Source organism: Oppia nitens, unplaced genomic scaffold (assembly GCF_028296485.1).
Source record: "Oppia nitens isolate AA-2021 unplaced genomic scaffold, nextdenovo-longstitch-racon4-pilon3 scaffold3_pilon_pilon_pilon, whole genome shotgun sequence".
Lineage (NCBI taxonomy): Eukaryota > Metazoa > Arthropoda > Arachnida > Sarcoptiformes > Oppiidae > Oppia > Oppia nitens.
The window spans coordinates 5,011,567-5,034,343 of NW_026533221.1; the positions used below are offsets into that span (position 1 = coordinate 5,011,567).

The 22,777-nt window shown below is 25.6% G+C and overlaps 3 protein-coding genes across 3 annotated transcripts; all 3 read left to right on the forward strand.

The window, feature by feature from the left end:
* Positions 1-569: 569 nt before the first annotated feature.
* On the forward strand, positions 570-4,003 carry LOC128958905 (alpha-L-fucosidase-like). The gene is made up of 9 exons (XM_054304866.1): positions 570-869; positions 939-1,079; positions 1,160-1,281; positions 2,611-2,738; positions 2,799-2,932; positions 3,029-3,066; positions 3,138-3,330; positions 3,395-3,565; positions 3,638-4,003. The coding sequence occupies exons 1-9, from the start codon at positions 655-657 to the stop codon at positions 3,867-3,869; spliced, it is 1,374 nt and encodes a 457-aa protein (XP_054160841.1). The 5' UTR covers positions 570-654; the 3' UTR covers positions 3,870-4,003.
* Positions 4,004-8,687: 4,684 nt separating this feature from the next.
* Positions 8,688-13,648, forward strand: LOC128958656 (transcriptional enhancer factor TEF-1-like). The gene is made up of 6 exons (XM_054304556.1): positions 8,688-9,162; positions 9,791-10,091; positions 12,111-12,385; positions 12,446-12,952; positions 13,028-13,180; positions 13,298-13,648. Exons 2-6 carry the CDS (start codon positions 9,809-9,811, stop codon positions 13,406-13,408), a joined length of 1,329 nt encoding a protein of 442 aa, XP_054160531.1. The 5' UTR covers positions 8,688-9,162; positions 9,791-9,808; the 3' UTR covers positions 13,409-13,648.
* A 3,988-nt stretch (positions 13,649-17,636) lies between these two features.
* Positions 17,637-18,374, forward strand: LOC128957905 (acanthoscurrin-2-like). The gene is made up of 2 exons (XM_054303719.1): positions 17,637-17,883; positions 17,935-18,374. Exons 1-2 carry the CDS (start codon positions 17,637-17,639, stop codon positions 18,372-18,374), a joined length of 687 nt encoding a protein of 228 aa, XP_054159694.1.
* Positions 18,375-22,777: the final 4,403 nt, after the last annotated feature.

The window sequence follows — 22,777 nt, forward strand, 5'->3', positions numbered from 1 at the left end:
TGATTAACTCAGATTTTATATACAGTAATTTTATTTATAGTTGTAATTATATATGTAATGATATTTTGTTTAGACTAAATATAATTTTATTTTCTAATTATGATGTATGCAAAAATTAATACACATTTAATACATGACATTAATATAGAATAGCAAATCCTTAAAGTGAGCTTAATTTAAAAAGAAATAAGTCAAGTAACTTATTTTTTATTATAAAATATTTTATCATGCTCAAATAAACTATAACTACTTAATTGTTTACTTACTAATCTATATAAAATTCTATTAATATTAACTAAAATTATCAATAATAGTTAATAATTTTAAACAATAAGGTTTTTTTTAAACAAATAGTCATATTTTGGGAATATCAGGTATAAACTATAATTTAGAATAGTTTTAAAAAATTTAAGTAAATATAATCTAAAATATACTGTACTCTAGAGTACAAAAGTTAAGGGGACAACAAAAAAAAGATTATAAATAAATTATTTATTTATCAATTAATGCATTGATTATTATAACACTCTGGGTGTGAGAGTAATCAAAATTGTGGTGAAGAGAAAACTAAATGTTTATATCCTGAGTGTCTCTTCTAATATAAATAAGCTGTTTATACAAATTATTAAGTTTTATATTATAAATCTGTCAAATATGGCTTATAGTAAACATATCGTTATATTTGTTGCGTTAGTTCTTCTGGTTTATTGCAAACCAGAGGAAAGCCATTCAATGGACATACAGTACAGTCCTGATTGGAAATCAGTAGACAATCGGACACTTCCCGATTGGTATGACGCGGCAAAAATTGGTATATTTATTCATTGGGGTGTCTTCTCGGTGCCATCATTTGGCAGTGAATGGTTCTGGTAAATGATATATTTAATTTATTCATTATTATTGGACATAAATATCAAATTATTTGATGACATAAATAGGTGGAATTGGATGGGAACTAAAGATAAGGGTTATATCGATTATATGACACATAACTTTAAGCCTGGCTTTACTTATGCCGATTTTGCCAATCAATTTACGGCTGAATTTTACGATCCTAATCATTGGGCCGATGTTTTCAAGTATATTCATTCAATAATATTAACAATTATAGTAATTATAATAATAATATGTATAATCTATTGGTGTAAACTTGGAAAAGGGCTTCGGGTGCTAAATATATAGTATTGACGAGTAAACATCACGAGGGATACACTTTATGGCCGTCCAAAACATCGTGGAATTGGAATGCAAGAGATATCGGACCCAATCGTGATTTATTAGGTTTGTCTCTATTATTATTATTATTATTATTATTATTATTATTATTATTATTATTATTATTATTATTATTATTATTATTATTATTATTTTATTTATTTCAATTAGTATAAAAAATTAAGTCATTAGACAAATATGAAAAATTATGTACAAAAATAGAAAAATCAGATGAAATAGTGGTCTACCTGCTAACTATAATACAATATAACTGATTAAATATAATACATAGTATTTGTTTAATTTATAATATGTACTGTAGTTTTATTAGTACTTATGTTTTCAACACATTTGAAATGATAATCCTTTAAAACTTTGTTTTTATTAGAATTTACATTTTTGTTATCTTATATTATACTTAGTATTATTTTTATTTTACCCAACATTTGTTTGTTTGTTTAATAAATTTCTCGTTTAAACAAACAAATCATAAAAGAGAAGCATTGTTTCGTAAAATAAAAACTAAAAACAATATAAGTTTAAAAAAACAAAAATTTTATTTATATTTTTGATACTTTTATAAGTTTAAATTTTTGACTCATAAATATAATTTTATATGATGCTTTAATTATAATATTAATTTAAGACAAATAATAAACTATTATATTAAAAAGTATTTTTTGACAATTAAAACTACTGGTTTAAACTGGTTAGTATTTTATGTACAAAATGTAAATTAAAGTATAAAGTCACTCAAGTGTGTATTTTCAATGTTATATAATAAGCTAACATACAGTAAAAGTTTATTATTTTAAATTTTTGGTTATATTTTTATATTCAAAATAGAGATGTACATATAAATTTTAAATTTCTAAAAAAAAAATCCATATGAAAATTTCTGAAAATTGTGACAAATGAAGTTATTGTTAACTTTTAATATCAAATTAATAAATTTAATTAATTACTAATAATATTAATTAATAACTAATAATATTAATATTAATTACTGATAATCACAAAGCGTTAATATCTTAATTAAGTCTGATTTGTAAATGACATTTATAAAATTATTTGTACAATAATAATAATATTTTAATATTTAAAGCTTATTTGTTGCCTTATTTCAGCTAATTAATGAATTTAACAATCTATTATATCAACTTTTATTTTTAAAAAACTTATTTAGCTTAATATTCATTTATTAACTTTTAAAAAATATTACTTAAAAAATATCTTTACATTTAATTATTGTTTCAAATGGTAAAAATAGCTGCGATAAATGAACTCAATTATAAATTTTATAATTGACAATAAAATACTTTATTATAACATTACTATTTAATATTTTGAATATATTTTTGATTTATATAAATTTATTAAAACAAACAAAATTAGGTGATTTGGCTATAGCTGTTCGTAAGGCAGGTCTTAAATTTGGTGCATATCATTCATGGTATGAATGGTTTAATCCACTTTATCTCAAAGATAAGGATAATAAATGGCAAACACAAGACTTTGTTAAAGTTAGTGAAAATAAAATTTGAAAAAAATAAATAGAAAATTATATTTCTATTTATTGATAGTTTAAGGCAAGACCTGAATTAGAAGAACTAATCAATACATATAAACCAGAGGTTATTTGGTCTGACGGTGATTGGGAGGCACCCGACTCTTACTGGAACAGCACTGACTTCTTAGCCTGGCTTTACAATCAAAGGTAACATTAAAAATACTATTTCAATAATAAATATTAAAACTTACTGTATATCTATGTTTTGTTTTGTTTTGTATTTATTTTTTTTTTAAATAATAGTCCCGTCAAGGATACAGTTGTTGTCAATGATCGCTGGGGTATTAATTGAATAAAAAACTAAGTTTCTAATATTAGAAATTAAAATATATTTGATTATATAATTTGAAAGGTGCTGGAACATCGTGCAAACATGGAGGTTATTATAGTTGTGCAGATAGATATAACCCAGGTACTTTGCAAAAACATAAATGGGAAAATGCTATGACTTTAGACAAGTATTCGTGGGGTTTTAGAAGAAACTCTCAATTAAGTGATTATTTAACATCTCATGAATTGATCACAACATTGGCACAAACTGTTAGGTATTTTCAATTTATTGAACAAATTATATTTATTTGGTATTTAAATAAAATTTTATAATTAAAGTTGTGGTGGAAATCTGTTAATAAATATTGGTCCCACACATGATGGTCGTGTAGTTCCCATATTTGAGGAAAGATTAAGAGATTTAGGCAAATGGCTTGATGTCAATGGAGAAGCAATTTATAGCACTAAAGCGTGGACTCATCAAAACGATACGATTACTAAAGATATTTGGTAATCATTTCTGCATCACTTTATTTTAATGATAATTACGGTAATATATATATATATATTTGGTTACTTCAGGTATACTAGCAATGGTGGTAAAATAGTTTATTCGATAGTATTGAATTGGCCCGAAAATAATAAAGTGCTATTGGGTGCCGTCCAATACAATACAGTGGACACCATTCAACTTATCGGTATTAAAGGAAATGTTGAGTTTAACAACTCTGACGGACATACTTTAGTGACCTTTCCTCCGGTCAATCCTCAACTATTACAATGGGCTTATGTACTCAAAATTAACGTTAAATAAATACTATTTTCAATTCTTATCAGATTTTGTTGTACAGTATATTATATTTTTAAATGCTTTTATCAAAATAGTATTTATGAAATTTATATTATTTTTTATTATTAATAATAATTGTGGTTTATTTTAAAGATTTAAAACAAATATGTTTTTTATTTTATTTTTCTGTATACTGTAATAACACACACAAGTTTGGCTATTAAATTGTAGAAAAAGTAATAAAAAATTGTGATATTAATGTTTGACATACAGTATCTATTGCTGAGATACCAACAATAAGAGACAAACAAATAATTATTTCCTTTTATTTGCTACAAATATTTTAATAAAATTTTTCAATGTACTTAAACAAAAATTTTATAGGTTTTTTAAAAAACGTTATAAATCTTTTTATGAAATCATAAGTTGTATTATACAATACTACTTTTTTATTACTTTGTTTTGATTTTATTTGTTTTTTGTTGATAAGTTTGGATAATTCAGAAAATTGGCTAAAAATAAAATTTCTAAAAAAAGAAAGAAATGGTTAAAATGTAATCACAATTTAATCGATAGATTAGACTTTTTTTGTTTTGCTTCGTTAAAATACAAATAAAATTCATTATTTATAATATATTTTATTTACATAAAAGCATTTAAAATGTTTGTCGATAGAGATATTGTATTATTGGTTAACTTTATTTTTTCCGGATATTACGCACAATTAGCTCTTAATTAACTTTTGTAAAACAAATTAATTTACATTTAATTTATTACTTTATGCTAAAAATCTGTAATAAATACTAAATGAGATCTAAAATTACTACAAAAAATTATTTTACTAAAAATCTCTGAGTCGTGGATAAGAGTCGTGAAAATTTTTGCTTTTTATTTCTTTCTTTTTAGGTGTTTCCCTCTTTATTGACTACAAAATTACAGACACTATACTATACAGTATACACAGTATTATATTCAATATAAATATAACAACATATTAATTATATTTAATTACACAATAGCCAAATAGCAAATTTGTTAGTGTTTTAACTATATTAACCAAATTTATTTTTAAAGTTCTTGTAATATAAAAAAATATAATAAATTGATTTTATAAATTAGTTAAATTAGTTTATAAATACAGTTATTATAAATAAAAAAAAACATTGATTTGATCCCAATATTATTCTTGTGGTACTAAGTATTATAAACTTAATTAATTTATATCTTATCATAAATCCTAAAGATTTGAATTATATTTATAATAAGACAATTAATACCGGTTTGATATACATTTGATAAACTCGTTGAGCTAATCAACTTTGAAATGGAAGTCATATTTTAATTAATAATACATAAATAAAAGTGTTGTTAGGATTTATATAATTTCAAACTAGTTTTTATTTAATGATTTAGTGTAAAATCGGTTACACTATTTTTATATTTAAAAAATTGCTAATCAATAATTCAATTTATTTTAAATTGTGATTCATTAAATTACTATTCATATGAATTATATAAATAATTTAATATATAGATATCTTAATTAAATATATAAATTAATATAATAATAATTAATAATTTATTAACATCAATAATAATAATAATAATAGTTTTGTTAATACTTGAAAAACATTTATTGTAAAATTATTTAAACATATAATCCAAGGTTGCGATTAAAACAATAAGTTAAATAATCTTATCATATAATGAAATTTATAAAAATACCATGTTTCAATACTTCTAGAAAATATTTATTTTAAATTCATACATGTTTTTACATAACAAAACAATAAAAATATTATAATCATACATTTATTGTTTATCTTTTAAATGTTAATTATAAAATATTATTATAAAAAAACCAAATGCAATGTTTTATAATTTATAAATTAACTTTTATATATAATAAATATTACATATTTATGTATTAAAAATTGATTAAAAAGTTATATCTTTTAAAAAATATAATATTTTATATTTCAATAACATTATATATAAATATTTTCTAATACTATTTATTTAAAATATTTCTGTCTATCTATAAATTACAAATATTATATTTTAATTATAAAAATTAACTTTTATTGATTAACTGTTATTGATAAATAATGATTTAAAAATAGTAGATATTACTGTAAATTTATATAATTAATGAAGATAGACTAATTTTAATAAATAAATAAATATTAATTTTTGTTGAGTTTTTGTGGAAATTTTTAGTTACAGTAATTTTCAAACTATAGTTTGATTTAATAGTTTATTTATCAATAATTATTATTTTTTGTCTGAAAATTGTTTTATGAGATAAATTTGTCTTTTTATTTTTGATGGTTGTTTGGCAACGATTAGTCATTGAGTTAGTGGTGAAATCGGAGCACAAAAGTTGATTTGCTTGACTTCACTGTCAAACAGCTAATCATTATGTATTGAAACAAAACAAATAATAAAAAAAAGTTACACTTAATATAAAGTTTATTTAAATAATACACTGTTATCTCATCCGGCACTATATTTATCTTTAATATTGCAATTTTACATGTACAATTTAAATAAAAATTGCCATATAATTAATTGATTAATTGGTTTAAAAGTAATGAAAATAACCAATTATTTTATTAGTTTTAATACACTTGTTCAAATTAAGATAATTAAATTAATGTAATTTTAATAATTAAACATTATTTTATTTAATATAAAAATAATAGAATTTCAGTTAATTAATTAATTAAAGCATTTTATGCTCATTTGATTTGAATATTTGCATTTCAACTATAATTTGTTAAAAAATAACAGTTTTAATGAAAAACTTGATATATGTTATGAAACGAGTTGGTGTCATAAGAAATATAATAAATGATATTATCATATAAATGGTAAATACATTGCAGATATGTTAACCAATCAATGGCATTAAAATGGACACTCAAATGCTGACAAAATATGATTATATAATATAAGTAAACGTTTTTCTAAATTCCGGTTTTTTAAAATAAAACTTTTCAAAATAAAACTAATATTTTTGCACCGATTTGTTTGGTGCCAACCCAAGAAAGCCTATAAAGGAGTTGTCACTCACATCATGTGTGACCCCTCTAGATATCATTGCAGGTATTAAAGGTGCAGATAGTAGTTGAGGCACCGGATTATAGCTTGACTTTTGATTTAGAAATAATTAAAAGTTTGCTTTTAATGCATTTGAAAATTAGCATAAGTTAGAAGCCATTAGGAGTTCCCACGAAATATTGTATTATCACTATGTTGTTTGTCTCATATGATTTGATTTTTATCGCCATTTGGTAAATAGACTCAAACTTTAATATATAATATATAGTCTAAATTTAGTGTATATCTGAACATATAAAAAGTTTTTTAAGTTAATTCATATATAATTTTTAAGTGGAGCCAACTCTATATATGAGTGAGGGGTAGTGTATGTGCCAGTGGTTTGTAGTTTACTTAAGTTTAGGTTTGAGTCCAACAAAAAGGGAGACCTAATGGTTGAGACAAAGAGAGTATAAGTGAGGAAACGGTGCTATAAGTGGTTATGAGTCCCCTCGAGAAACTGGTTCTGCTGTTTGATCACTAAAAAGTAATACTAAGAAAAAGCAGTAAAAACTTATAATCACTACATTATATTATATATATATATATTTTCTACAATATCTTTATGCATAACTAATAGTGTATTAGTCATGACTTACAACCCGCAGGCTATTATTGACTACAAATATAGCGTTTATTTGAATTAAAATTATATTCATCCGATTCTTACAACAATCATAATTGAGATAACCATCAAAAATATAGTATATATTTGCATTCAATACACAATTGTATAATATTTGGAAATCAAAACAATATTTAATTAAAAATGTTTGCATAAAGTGTATGTAATGTACTGTACTATACAGGTATGTAATTTATTATTTATAATGAAAAACATTTAATTTCTATTTAAAAAAATGGCAACATTCGTGTTAATCTATATTTATGTAAAAACAGTATGTAAAGCATATTATTAAAAAATAAATAAATATAATATTAATAAAACTGATCAGGTCTATTTATGCATTTCTAGTTTGTCATCAATTGCACAACTTATAAACTATTTCATAGCAAATAGTTTTCATCAAAACTTATATAACATTGAATGTCAAGTTTAGATGAGACACAACTTGTCATATGTTTGATAGGGTTGTCACCAGAGTTCACACTAAACATGAATTGGTGTACAGTTTATGGTTAAACAACACTCAACAATATAACACTCAATACTTGATTCAAAAATTGTGAAACTTTTACAAACTAGACATACATATAGGTATTAAATTCAACTAAATATAAAAATTATAATAATATCATTGTTTAGAAAAAATTTTATCCAATAATTTATAATTACAAATTTAAATATAACTTGTGATAAATTAATTTATTATATTATTAAGTTTGATTATGAATTAAATATTTTAGTAGTTTAACTAAATTTTAATTAAACTACTAAATAAAAATGTAAACATTTGTTATATTATGAGAATTCTTGAATTACAGTACTATTCTGACAAAAAAAATAATATAAAAATAGTATTAATTAATAATAATTATTATAAGGAATTAATTTTAAAATTAATGTATTGATAATATATAGTAAATAATATGAATACAAACTACAAAAAAGTAATTATCGGGTCTTTCGGTTCGGTTGTTGATTATATATCTGAGAGAACAGTCGTCTAGTAGTGATGTAGTCTTAGTCAATGACGTAATGTATGTGTAGTATATATTGGGCGTGTGTTTAGTGACGTGAGTGTGTGTGTGTGTGTGTATAGTATGCCATACTATGCTATACTATGCTATACTATGCCATACTATGCCATACATATGCCATATGCACACACATTGTGCACATTCATAGTATTGCATTGTATTCATACCCAACATATTCAGCATTTTTCGAAGTCCTGTCCAAACAGTGCAACAACTGTTGAGTTTCTCCACACTCTCTCTCAAAGCAATGCATAAAACAACTCAACGATAACTCCAAACGTATTTCCACTGAAAACACTGTATGTCTACTGTTGTGACCAATACTTGCTTTGTCTGCCAAAAACCTAACTGAGCGCTAAATTAGTGCATTTGATTAGTCAATAATTAGTTAATATTAGTTAAGACGTCTACAGTATTGACAATCTATTGAATGGACAGTTTGGGTGACATTCAAGTGATTGATGTGTTGTGTTGTGTAGTGTTTTGTGTGAACATTGAATGCGTTAATAGTTGTGATAACACAACACAACAAACACTACAAACATATTATTAAGTAAGTGATTGACTCTACATATCATTTGTAATCATATTTGACTACAATTAACACATTAGCTAACAGTGTCTAAACAAATGTCTAAACACTGTCTAACTGTGTCTTTCTCTATGTCTTTGTGTCTTAAAGTGTACAATGAGTTGAATCGCTTGTTTGATCCCATTTGTTGAGTTAGTCTTTAACTTTATTTCCGTTGAGTTTTTTTGAGCTTTTGTTGCATTTCTTATAAAATATTGGTTTGGCATAAGTGAGGCACAGGCAGTGTTGTCTGTTACCCCCTGACCCCCAATGTGTGCCTCCGGTGTTTGTGCACACAATAGTGTGGTCACAGCCCTCGTTATGAGACTCACCTGTCGTGTCGTGTTTCCTGAGCTCCCGTTCCCCTCTCTTCTCTGTTTCTCATAAGTAATAGTCTAATATTGGAAGTGGTGTTTGACTTGCAATACCTGTTTCAATGTCTGGTCCACACAAACCAACCAAACCATTGCACACATACATAATGGCCAACAATATGGCTAACTCTAAGCACTTGTAAAACCAGTTTCTCTTTATTTCATTTTTCGCTAAACTTTTTAGTTTACACTTAGATTTGACTTAATTTTTCTTATTTTAAATCAATTATATAAAGACATTATATGTACGATATATGAAAGGTATAGACATGTCGGGCGGCGCGGCACCACCGGGTTGGGGAGGGGGGGCTCCACAGGCACCTCATTATGCCGACAGTGAGGACTCGCTTCATGACGACGACAGCAGTAAAGATGGATCTCTTAAAGGTTCCGGTGATCTCAACGGCTCCGGTGGTGGCAGTGATGCTGAAGGAGTTTGGAGTCCTGATATTGAACAGAGCTTTCAGGAGGCGCTCGCCATTTACCCTCCTTGTGGTCGAAGAAAAATCATATTATCTGACGAGGGAAAGATGTATGGTATGTATCAATAATACATTATTATTATTATTATTAATTCAATGATTATTTGCCGTTAAAATTGAAATTATTTTTTATATTTCAATTTTATTATTTGCTTCAATACCAGTGTGTTATAGCTTTTATTGTAAATTATATTAATTTTTGTGTTATATATTTAACGCTTTCTCTGTTACATATAATTAATCAATATTTTTGAATTAATTATATATTGAACTGAATTTTCTTTAATATTTGATTTGTGATAAAACCATAAACTTTTTTGTTGTTTGCTCTCAAACCAGAATTGCATATATATTGACATGAATTTCAATTGGTTTTGAAGTTCAAGTTTGAAAATAATGAAAAATCAGTTAATGTTTTGCATAACTTATTCAAAACTACGATTGAATTGTAGGAAAATCTTATTTAAAAATCATTGCATATGACTAATCATTTTGTATTAATATTTTGTTTTTAGTTAAAAGTAGAACTTCAGGAAAAACTTAATTAAAACATTTATTTTAAAAGGCAATAGTTATGATACAACAAATCATCATATATTCAAAATAAATAAATAAATCACAAAATAGTATATTAAATGAGTTTTAAAGATCGTTTGGATTGGAAATATATGTTAAAAATAAGTGTAATAAATGGCAAGAGTTTTGTTGTTTGACTTGACTTTTAAAACTAAACGAAAAAGTTGGCATCAATTCAATGATCTGTTTTGAGACATATTTACATATAGTTTCTCCTATACTGAAACTACTGTATAGAATATAATATTATTTAGTTGATCCCTAAGCATAGTACTAGTCCTTCAATAACAGCATTTATTTTAGAGAGAAAAGACTGTCATATATATACTGATGGTTTGAATCAAACTGTATGTTGTGTTCAAAGTTTGACTGCAATGACTGCTCTCCACGTAATTAAATCGCTGGCATTACTGACATTCCTAACATTCCTCGTATCCAAGAGATACCAAATTCACCACTTATTACTGTATAGCTCTCTGTCCTATTTGATTGAGCTCTGCATCCAATAATAGCGAGAGAATAGGCATCCCTTACGTCATCCGTTAGTTACTTTCTCTCTCTTTGTATGCCATCTCCCATCTGCCTGTGCTCTCAACCGTACACATGAAATACAACTGCAATCCCATCGCTTGCATTGCATTTTGCTTATGAGTTCGCATTCCTAACATATTTTCATAGAGATATAAAATATAACAAATATAACATTGCATTTATAATATCCATACATTTTGAGTTATATTAGAGTTTTTGAGTTATATTTTAGTTGAAAGTAATAATGACTACAAATATACCAAATGGCATACAATGTGCGGTTCACTGAAACTGATAGTTTTGTTTGCTTTCAAATCTACTTTAATTTATAAATATAATGAAATTCAAAATTTTCATAAAACGCTGTTTTAGGTATAATAAATAAAATAATTGAAAATTTGTATAAATTATTAAAAATAAGTCGATTTTGACTGCTTTATAGACACCTGATTGTTATGCATTCATAGAAATTATAGTAATGTCATAATTTATAGGATATCTAATTTTTAAAAGAAAATATTTAAAATAAAAATAGTATATAAAAATGATATTATATATATATWTTTTTTTTGATAAACATTTAGCGAGTTTGATGCAAAATTACAAGAATATACTAGTTTAGTAATATTGGTTAATTAAAATTATTATTCAAGTAAATGATTATTAAAACCTTAACAACTTTGTTATAAAAGCCTACAAAATAAATTTTGATAATATTGAGAAATTATATATTCAATAATTAATTGAAATTTTTATATTACTATAAATAATTTTAGTTGCCTTTATTAAGTATCAATAAAAACTATTTTGTGTGCATAATAAATGCATTATTAATTACTGAACAGTTTTATTTTTTAAACATTTAATATTAAAATGATTTATAAAATTGTGTGAAACTGACCACTGATGGTGTGACAGTACGCCTAATGACTAATAATGGCTAAATACATCCATTTGTTATTTTTAGGTCGAAATGAGTTAATTGCAAGATATATAAAATTACGAACCGGCAAAACCCGAACCCGTAAACAGGTTTCTAGTCATATACAAGTATTGGCCCGACGGAAGGCTAGGGAAATACAGTCTAAGCTGAAAGTGGACAATAAATCATTACATTCATTGACGCCCTCCCAAAAATCCGCACACCACGCCCATCACGCGTCACCTCATGTGGCCGCTGCCGTCGCTGGATTGGCCACTCTTGGTCTGGCGCCTCCAGTAACCCCATATACACCATCACCAGTAAGATAAAAGAAAACAAGTTTATTATAGAAATTTAATATTATTTAATTAAATAATTAGTTTTGGCAATCCATGGGTCCGACCAATAACGAAGACATCAAACCTTTTAACAATTCAACCGGTGGTCAATATATTAATAGTAATAATAATAATAACCTGAATTCAGGTCCCGTATGGGAAGGTCGGGCTATTGCCACACAYAAGTTGCGATTAGTGGAGTTCTCCTCATTTATGGAGAGACACGACAATGATAATGATAAACACCTGTTTGTTCACATTGGCATTACTTCACCCACTTATTCTGATCCAATGCTAGAGTCGGTAGACATCCGACAGATTTACGATAAATTTCCTGAAAAGAAAGGCGGACTCAAAGAGTTATACGATAAGGGACCGCAAAATTCTTTCTTTTTGGTTAAGTTTTGGGCTGATCTCAACACTTCACTTCTTGATGAGTCCGGTTCCTTCTATGGCGTCACTTCTCAATATGAAAGTACGGAAAATATGACCATCACTTGCTCTACTAAAGTGTGCTCTTTTGGCAAACAAGTTGTCGAGAAAGTAGAGGTATTGTACTTAAAGTGTTTATTTGTTTGTATTAATTGTTATAATAATATTAATAATAATGTTTATAAATTACAGACAGAATACGCTCGTTTCGAAAACGGACGGTTTATATATCGGATACATAGGTCTCCAATGTGTGAATATATGATTAATTTCATACATAAATTGAAAAATCTTCCCGAAAAATATATGATGAACTCAGTGCTCGAAAACTTTACTGTTTTACAAGTGAGTCAATGATGCGATACATTTATTTTTAGATACATTTCCACTAATTGTCTAAATGTTTCATTTCCTGTGCTGTCATGTCATTCAATCGTTTGTATCAATTGATTGATTGAATAGGTTGTGACAAATCGTGAAACACAAGAAACACTTTTATGTATGGCATACGTGTTTGAAGTCTCGGAAACGGCTGGAACTCAACATCACATCTACCGATTAGTGAAGGATTAATACAAACAAACCATTAAATATAAGCCATCAATTCATCCGTCAACTCATCCGCTCATCACATCATTAATAATATAAATATTTGTATCTCATTTGAATCATTGTCTCAGTTGTCATAACGTTTTTATGCCATAAATCGAAACAACAACAAAAATTGTAAATGACTTTTAAATAATTTTATAAATAATATTGAATTGCCATTAGAAAACGTGCCTCAATATCAACCCTATATTAGCGATATTATAATTAAATCATTTTATGATAATATCAGCTATTCTTGTCTTTTTTAAAGCAGACATTGATTTTGATCTTTAAATGATTTTGTTGTAAATTATTTATATAAATATATATTATATATTGATAAATGTGAAAAAGAAAATCATTTATATTATATAAAAAATAATTGTATTTAAATTGATATAATGATAAAAAATATGTACACAGATCTCACTTATTGTGCCATTGAATGAACGGCCAATTCTTTGTTTTATATAAATATATATATACTGTATATTTTAAGCTTTTTATGGGCAGCTCTTTTAGGGACTTAAATTGATAACTGTTAACATTTAGCTAACTTTCCCATATAAATTCTATGCAAAAAAAGAGCAGCACTTATTATGTTTTTAAATTAGCCATTTATAATTATTGTTTTATTTTTATTATTCTTGTTTGACAGCAAAATGATTATTTTGAGTAAAATAATGATACTATATTTAATTTTGATAAATGTAGCTCTAAATTTAATTTTTTAAATCTAAACATTTTTTTTCTTTAAATAAACAAAAATTTAATATTTAATTATATAATTATAGTAATGTAATTTTTTTATTTAAAGCAAAATTAAAAACAATTATATCTTATTATTATAATAATAATTATGTGATCCAAACAATTATCTATTTCTATTATTATTATTTATATTATTTATGTTTTTGTTTAGTAACTATTAAAATAATTTTCATTTATTTTGTTTTGTATTGAATTGATTTTTCAAACAATTTGCTGAACAACAGTACTTTGCCTTTTTGGATGACTCATACAAGTGCTGAACAATACCTAAGTTTAAGGTTAAGGCGTTTTGCGATATTTAGCTGTTTTTTGTTGTTATATAAGTGGCTTATAATATGTTTGGATACACAAAAAAAAACAGAAGAAAACCACAACTGAGAACTCGTTTAACTGAATCACAGATACAGTAAACCGATTCACAACTCAAGGACTCCAATGGATATATGAAATAATGGTTTACTTTAATTCACTATTTTATTCATTTTATTGACTTTTATTTCACGCAATCTTCAGCTTAACTCTATGTTTGACTTCAATTTGTTTTCAAATCTTTATATTCATTTTGCACACAATTTATTGTTTTCTTAAACATGTAGTTTAAAATCAATTTTCCTAACAAATAGACTATTATTAGCTGTCATGTAATGACTAATTTTTGCTTCCAATGAGTATTCATAGTATTTAGTCAATAGTTTTGATTAGTTGGATCAGTAATCTGTATTTAATATGATTTTCATTAACCTGAATGTAATTTAATATTATTATTATTAATAAAGGAGTCTTTATTATTATTATTAAATAAATTATGATTAGCAAAAACTAATTTTATTTTTACATTTTTAAAAAGTAATAGTTTAGAGTCTAAACTTTAGATAAATTAGTTTATAAAGTTTATAAAATAATACTGTATTTATCATTGATTAATCTAATTAAAAATGTATATAAAAAATATAAAACTATATTTTTAAAATGTGATCAAAAACTTATTTTTCAAGAAATTCAATATTTTTGTATAATTAGAGTTGGTAAAAAATAGAAATTTCTAAAATAATAGGAAAATTTTTGGAAAGTTTCTAAAAGAAATTTCTGACAATGGGATCCCATATTAATTTTGTTGTCTCGATATTTGTTATTTTCAAACAATTCATTATAATTATAAATATTAACTAAATTTTATTATTAGTATTTTAATTAATATTGATCATAATAATCAATCAATTGAGAAAAAAAATAGCGCTAGAGATCCTCATTTTAGTATTATGGGTAATACTAGAGGTCCTGTACTACTACTTGACATTAGTTTACATTTGATATCTATGGTAACTAAATATTTGGTCAACTTTTTTGACACTACTCTTAAATTACGTTATCATATTTATTGCTATTAAGCTATTGTGTAAGCAATAAATATGATAACGTAATTTAAGAGTTGTGTCAAAAAAGTTGACCAAATATTTAGTTACCATAGATATCAAATGTAAACTAATGTCAAGTAGTAGTACAGGACCTCTAGTATTACCCATAATACTAAAATGACGATCTCTAGCGCTATTTTTTTCTCAATTGATTGAATTATTATTTTAATTATATTAATTTTATAAATAAGAATCCCATTGTATTAGTGTGTGGTATATATTATGTATCATTACTACAATATTACAATAGCTATAGATATGGGGATCCCATAGTATAATCATAAATTAAAATTTCTATAGAAAATTATTCCTGAGAAACTTTCTAAAAATTTTCTTAGGGAAATTTATTAGAAAATTTATATTTGCCCATCTCTATGTATAATTGAAATGCAAACAAAAATTTATCAATAACATTAGTTAGCATTTTTTACATTGATTTTTGAAATGCGATTACTTCTCAAATATTAATATAATTTACATTAAAAAGAAATACTAAAAAACTGTCTTTTGTTTTATGATTGACTTGCATTTTACAAAACAAATTAATTGCATATTTTTGAATATATTAGACAAAACAGTTGTCGCATATCAATAAATGTCTAAAAAATGAGACAAACATTTTACTGATAACTATATATTTTTATCGGTTATTGATTTCATATACAGCTTATTAAATAAAATTTTAGCAATATATATATATTAATAGTAATAATGTATTTAATTAGGAAAATATAGTAATATTAATTTATGGTATACTAATTTTTTTATAATTTTGATTTTTGTTTTGTTTTATACATTAAAATGTTAAAAAAATAAAATACAATACATTTGTTATTATAAGAATAATCATTAATCTATAAAATTGTGATTAAGTTTGTAAATATAACTATAAATAATCAAAAAATAATAACATATTAACTAACAAGAATAACATATTAAGTTAAAACTAATAATTTATATAAAACTAATTAATTATGAAAGATTTTTAGATATTTTATAAATTATTATAATTTATAAATTTGTGCAGTGATTCTATTAGAAGTAATTATTTGAAAAATTTAGATATTTATAGCAAAATTAGACAAATTTAGTAATATTTAAAAACAATATTTAAGTCTATTGACAACTATTGTTTGAATTATTAATTGTATAGGGTGAATTTTAAAACTTTACAAATTTAATTAACTAACTTAGTAACTGGCTGAATTGCAAATTATTAACTATGTATGATATGCATTTTATTAACATATTTCAAAACTTTAAATATTTATCTTATTATCATCATACTAACTAAATTTAACATTATAGTGTTTTAATTTAATTTAATTTTTATTTCTTTTAATTAAAGATGTTATAATTTTAAATATAAATAATTTTAAATAATGTAATCAATAATTAATTTTAATTATTTACTAATAAAAACACTAAGTTATCTAGATTAAATTTATTTAGAAATACTAAAATAACAACAAACATTGTTAACATATTTTAAAAATCAAGTTACAATTTCCGATTTGTTTAAAAAACTGATAAATTAAAAAAATATGTACAATACATATAGTAAAATATACAACTATTAAATTACACAATCTATTTATTATTAAATTTTTAATATTTATTTTTTATTCAACAAATAAATGTCTAATTGTTTCAAATGAAATGTTAGTTAATAGGAATGTCAAACCTATATTCTCTGAGCTATTGTTCACCAATGCGTGCATTATTTTCCTTTAAATTTTATCAAAATAATCGCCAAAACTCTTTAAAAATGAGCGGAACTTTACAAGGATTTTGGTTTTATTTTGTGTAATATTTTTTAGGGAAATACTAATTATAGATAAGTTATGATTTGTGAACCATTTATAAGAAAATATTTCTGTCTAAAAAACTACTTACAATTTAAGCATTTAACATATAAACCTATTGTTATAATTTTCATTATATAAAAAACTTTTTAAATGAAAAGTTTATAAAATTCAAATCATTAGAAAGTTTGGTTAATTTGTGAGCGTTTTGAAAGTCAGATGTCTATTACAATTTGTATTGTTTTACTGGTAGCCAGTGCTTCGGCACAACGAGGCAATGAATTAGGAGGACTCGGAGGTCTACTCAGCGGTTTAGGCGGTGGAGGTGGTGGTCAGGGTGGCGGACCACTCGGAGGTTTGGGAGCTTTGGGGCAACAATTAGGATTAGGTGGACTTGGAGGCGGTCAGGGAGGAGGTCTTGGCCAACTTCTTGGTGGTGGTGGTGGCGGCGGTAATGGAGGAAGAGGTAATTTGTTTATTTTTTAATTAAAAAGTTATTTATTATATAATTTATTAGGCGGTGGATTATTAGGTGGTTTAGATTTAGGCCAACTTGGTCTCGGAGGTGGAAGAGGAAATGGTGGTGGTGGTGGTGGTGGGGGGTTAGGACAACTCCTAGGCGGTTTAGGAGGTGGAGGAAATGGAGGCGATGGAGGTTTAGGACAGTTATTCGGTGGTGGAGGTGGAAATGACGGCGGTTTAGGACAAATTTTAGGCGGCGGTGGGGGCGACGATGGATTAGGACAGTTGGGTGGTTTAGGTAATGGAGGTGGAGGTGGTCTGGGAAATTTAGCAAATATAGGCGGTGGAGGTGGTGGAAATGATTTTGGAGGCCTCGGTGGTGGCGCTGATGGAGGTCTCGGAAATTTAGGAGGTGGCGATCTTGGAGGTGGCGGCCTTGGAGATGGAGGTCTAGGAGGAGGTCTTGGATTAGATCCATTGGGTCTCATGGGATAAAATAATCATTTTTTCAATTTTCATCACATAATTGTGTCAAATTGATTAATTTAGTAATTTATTTAATTAATTGCTATTTGTCTTTAAAATACTTTTAATTAGTTTTCAAACAATTTTTTAATTTATATAACACTTAAACTTATTTAAAAATTGTGTCTATTATTCATTGTAATTATATTGTAAAATAAAATATAAGTTTCATTTTATATATCACTTTTAAATATATTCTGTGTAAATGATATAATTTGTTTTCTATTTAATTTAAATATACTTTACATAATATAAAACCTTATTTTAAAAGTTTTTATTCATTTAATGTGAAGCGATATTATTTAGAATTATTGTACAATTAAAAAGTAAACAAAAATTAATTTAATTATTATAATTATACGTAATGTAAATTGTATTTTATAAATAATTTATAAAAATAGTCATAAAGTCTTTGTTTAAATAGAAAGATTAAACTTGAATTTTAAATTAAAGATTATTTTGATTTAAAGCCACAAAAACTGGATTTATTTAAAAAAACAACGCCTCCAGTGATGGATATGTTGTTCCCATTAATTGAGAGATCTTTGAGATCGTTGTCCTAATTGTGTTCACTTAACATAAAATTTATTTAAAGTAAAAATTATTTAAACGGTTTCAAAAAATATAGTCATCAAAAAAATGAAAAATCTAACAGTAAGTTTAATTAAATATGGTTTAAATTGTTTTTTATTTCAGATTATTATTAATAATAATTTAATAGTTAATATCAATAGTTATATATCTGGCGACAGTAATTTGTCTAACCCGTAGCGAACCGCCCACTCCATGGACTCCATATCGCGGACCCACCAAAAAACCGGCGCTATTTACAGTATGGGATCTGATTAACAATCCCGACGGTGAAGTAGTCGGTGGACAGTATATCCGTCGATGTCGTGTATGTGATATGCCCCGACTCTTTCTGGCTCTCAGATAATCATTTTTTGTTTGCCTAAAATTATAATACATATTCAGTCTATTGTTTCATTCAATTTGATATCCTTTAAAAATTCAAACTTCCATTTTAGAGGTCATTCATTATTTTTGCCAATTTATATAAAATTTAATTTTTAAAATTTTTATTCGTTAAACATTATCTAATAAATCATTATATTTTAAAATAAATAATTGTGTTGTTATACCTGTAAGTGATTTTAGTTTTTTTTAATTATTATTAAAATACTATTTTTGAGTTAACACGTAAATAATCTTAGCTTGAATTCGGGTTATTTAAATATTAACAAAACTTAAAAATAAAATAAATATTTACTGTATTAATCTATTAATAGATATCAAAGTAAACTTTATTTAATGTAAAAATTGAATTCTACTGATACATAGTATTACATACAATAGTATTGCAAATTTGATATAAATTTATAATATTAAGGCACTGATATGTAACCTCAAGTATGTGCTATATCTCCAAAACTATAAAAACTATTTAAATTAGATTTAATAACAAAATACATATATATTAATCAATAATCATTAGAGAAGGTGTTCAACATTTCTTTGTGTCATTACTTTTGAAACCAATATTTTTAATATCATAAAATACATGACATAATACAATGTCAATACAATTATTATATATTTTATAATTAATTATATAAGCAATTACTTGTGATATTATAAATGTTTTGTTAATGAAATTTTACATAATTGTTATGCAATTAATAATACTTTTTTAGTTAATTAATTTTTTACATTTAAAACAAAAATCAATTAAAATTTCTCTTATTTCCTGTTTTTTATATATTATATGATAATAGAAAAATATGTGTATTTTCAATGCAATATACAAATTGTAGTAATTTTATAATATGACAAAGTTTTACTAAAAAACTATTAAATAATATTTTCAATAATGAAATGACATTCAAATTTGTTTTCAAAGAGGATAACAAATTAATGATAAACTAATGAATTATCAGAAAATGTTTATCAAAATATTTTATGAAAAATAGTTATCATTTATTTGTTTATTAATAAAATTACAAATTATTATTATTACTACAGTATTAACAGTCAGTAAATGCTATTTCATATTATAGATAACATAAGTAGACATAAAATTAGCCAAAATTAATGATTAGTTGAATATAGCAATCGTTATACACTTTATTTAACTAAATAATGAATTGAAAGTAATTATAGACACGTGTTATACGTGTTATACGTGTTATACGTGTAGAGAGGCGTCACTCTGTTTGTCGACAAACAGTCAAAACAAGTGTTTGTTTGTAAACAACGAATTTTTATTGTGTTTTGTATGAACTGATAGCTGAAGACAATGTCGTCTTCAAGAGATACAGTCATAGCAGACGTCGAAAGATTGGCTAAAATGTGCCGAAAACTAGAGACCAATCTATTGATCGGCAAATTGGAGTTATCATTGACTGATACACTCATCCATTGTGTCTTCAATGACAACAACAACTCAAGAGACGACAACAAAAATAATTATAAATACAATTATTTGAAACAACTGTTTCGTAAAATACCACAAATAAAGATAACCAGTGATAACATCAGATTGACCACCGATTTGATGAAGATTTCGGTCGACGCGTTTGAGTCATGTCTGTCACTTCAGCTGATCCGTATTGCATTCAATCGGTTAGACGGTTTGGACCAATTGAGACCACACGTCAAGACATTGAATTGTCTCAAATGCTTTGACACTCAATTACTTGACGAAGACTTCTGGCAAAAGTTTGGTGTTTGGCCACAACTGACATCTTTGAAGTTGAGTCACAATAACATTATATCAATAAAAGGATCAATGGTTCCGACATCTGTCACTGTTCTTGATCTCAGTTGGAATCACATAAAACTCTTCACTAATATTGCCAACTATTCTGTTATTGCAATCAATAAACTGGATCTCAGTTACAATTGTTTGCTTGAAGTGCCAAAACTTAATACAATTTGTTGTCTATCTCTCAGATCTTTATATATTCGCCAAAATCTTATCGAAGCCATTGATGGCATCGAGAAGTTTACAAATCTTGAAGAACTGGATATCGGAAATAATTGTATGATTGACTTGAATAAAGTTATTTCATGTCTTAAGAAATGTAAATCTTTAAGAAGTTTATGGATCGATGGAAATCCTTTTGCTTGCGATCGCAAAGCTATTGTTGTTATTCATAAAGAGTTACCTTTTTTATTAAAACTCAATGAAATAGTTAATAGAAATCAATCAATAGTTGAAGCATTAGATAATAAGTCAGACATTGTTAGGGATAGCAATTTGATGACCAAATCGACAGACGATGAAAGCGAACTTTATTTTGATGCTTCTTGTGATTCAATGGATTGTAGTTTAATAAGTGGATCCGTTAAGAATGGAGTAAATAAGAAAAAGAAACACAGAATTGTTGAGATTAAAGATCAAACAGATATTAGTGATGATATTGAATCAAAACCATGGATTCATAAAAATGATGATAACTTGAATGAAGCACAAGAGCTGATACAAAAGCGTAAAGAAGGTGGCGATGAATGGCTCATCTCTTTGAAGCCAAGTCTTGAAAATACATCTTATATAAAACAAATATTTGAAAACAATGGAGAAAATACTTCGGCTTTAATTTGTGATTTTAATTCATTAGATTTTAATATCTCTTCGCCGATAGCAGTATCGACACCACGAATTGATCGTAAAGTATCATTGGAAAGCAATACTACCAATGATGACGGCATTGATATAATTACTGAACCTATAAGTAATTGGACGGATAAAGAGTTGGAAAACGACACAAACATAATAATTGTCGATAATTTAGATAATAATGAAACCATTTTTGTTTATGTCAGTGAAGAGGATGGTATACTCTTTGAAAAGGATAGTGAAGGAAAAATGCTAAGAACTCATGATCTAAAAGTATTAATAAACGTTGAGATAATTAATAATGTGATCCTTAAGATGCGTTTTGATACAAAAGTTAGTTTTAAACGCGAAGTCAGATATCAATTCAATAATACAGAGTCTTGTTTAGCATTTAATGAAAAATTTATAATTCCTTGGCTTTCGAAAAAACGATTGATAGTTAAGAAAGAACTTCTATACCAATGTCTTGAATGCGGACAAACAAAAAGAAGTTCATTTCAGGAATTATGTTGTGGTATTTGCGGAAGTAATTCAATGGTTAAAAATAATGACAACAACCATAAACTATATCCTATGAAATCACCACAAAATCAAACAGATAGTGAAGAAGAAGAAGAAAACCAAACAGTAGTTGAGAGCAATGTTTGGGAAGAGTTGTGTTCAATCGATAGCTCTTATGATAATTCATTCTTTACTAGTGTTGAACACAGTCTTAAGTTATACATTGAAGTTAAACTATTTTCTTCGACATCTG

Excerpts from the sequence above, each read along its gene's own strand:
- LOC128957905 (XM_054303719.1), top strand. The coding sequence starts at position 17,637 with ATGTCTATTACAATTTGTATTGTTTTACTGGTAGCCAGTGCTTCGGCA. Across the intron at positions 17,884-17,934 it reads CGGCGGTAATGGAGGAAGAG|GCGGTGGATTATTAGGTGGT; the intron begins GTAATTTGTTTA and ends ATAATTTATTAG.
- LOC128958905 (XM_054304866.1), top strand. The coding sequence starts at position 655 with ATGGCTTATAGTAAACATATCGTTATATTTGTTGCGTTAGTTCTTCTG. Across the intron at positions 2,739-2,798 it reads AAACACAAGACTTTGTTAAA|TTTAAGGCAAGACCTGAATT; the intron begins GTTAGTGAAAAT and ends ATTTATTGATAG. Across the intron at positions 3,331-3,394 it reads ACATTGGCACAAACTGTTAG|TTGTGGTGGAAATCTGTTAA; the intron begins GTATTTTCAATT and ends TTATAATTAAAG.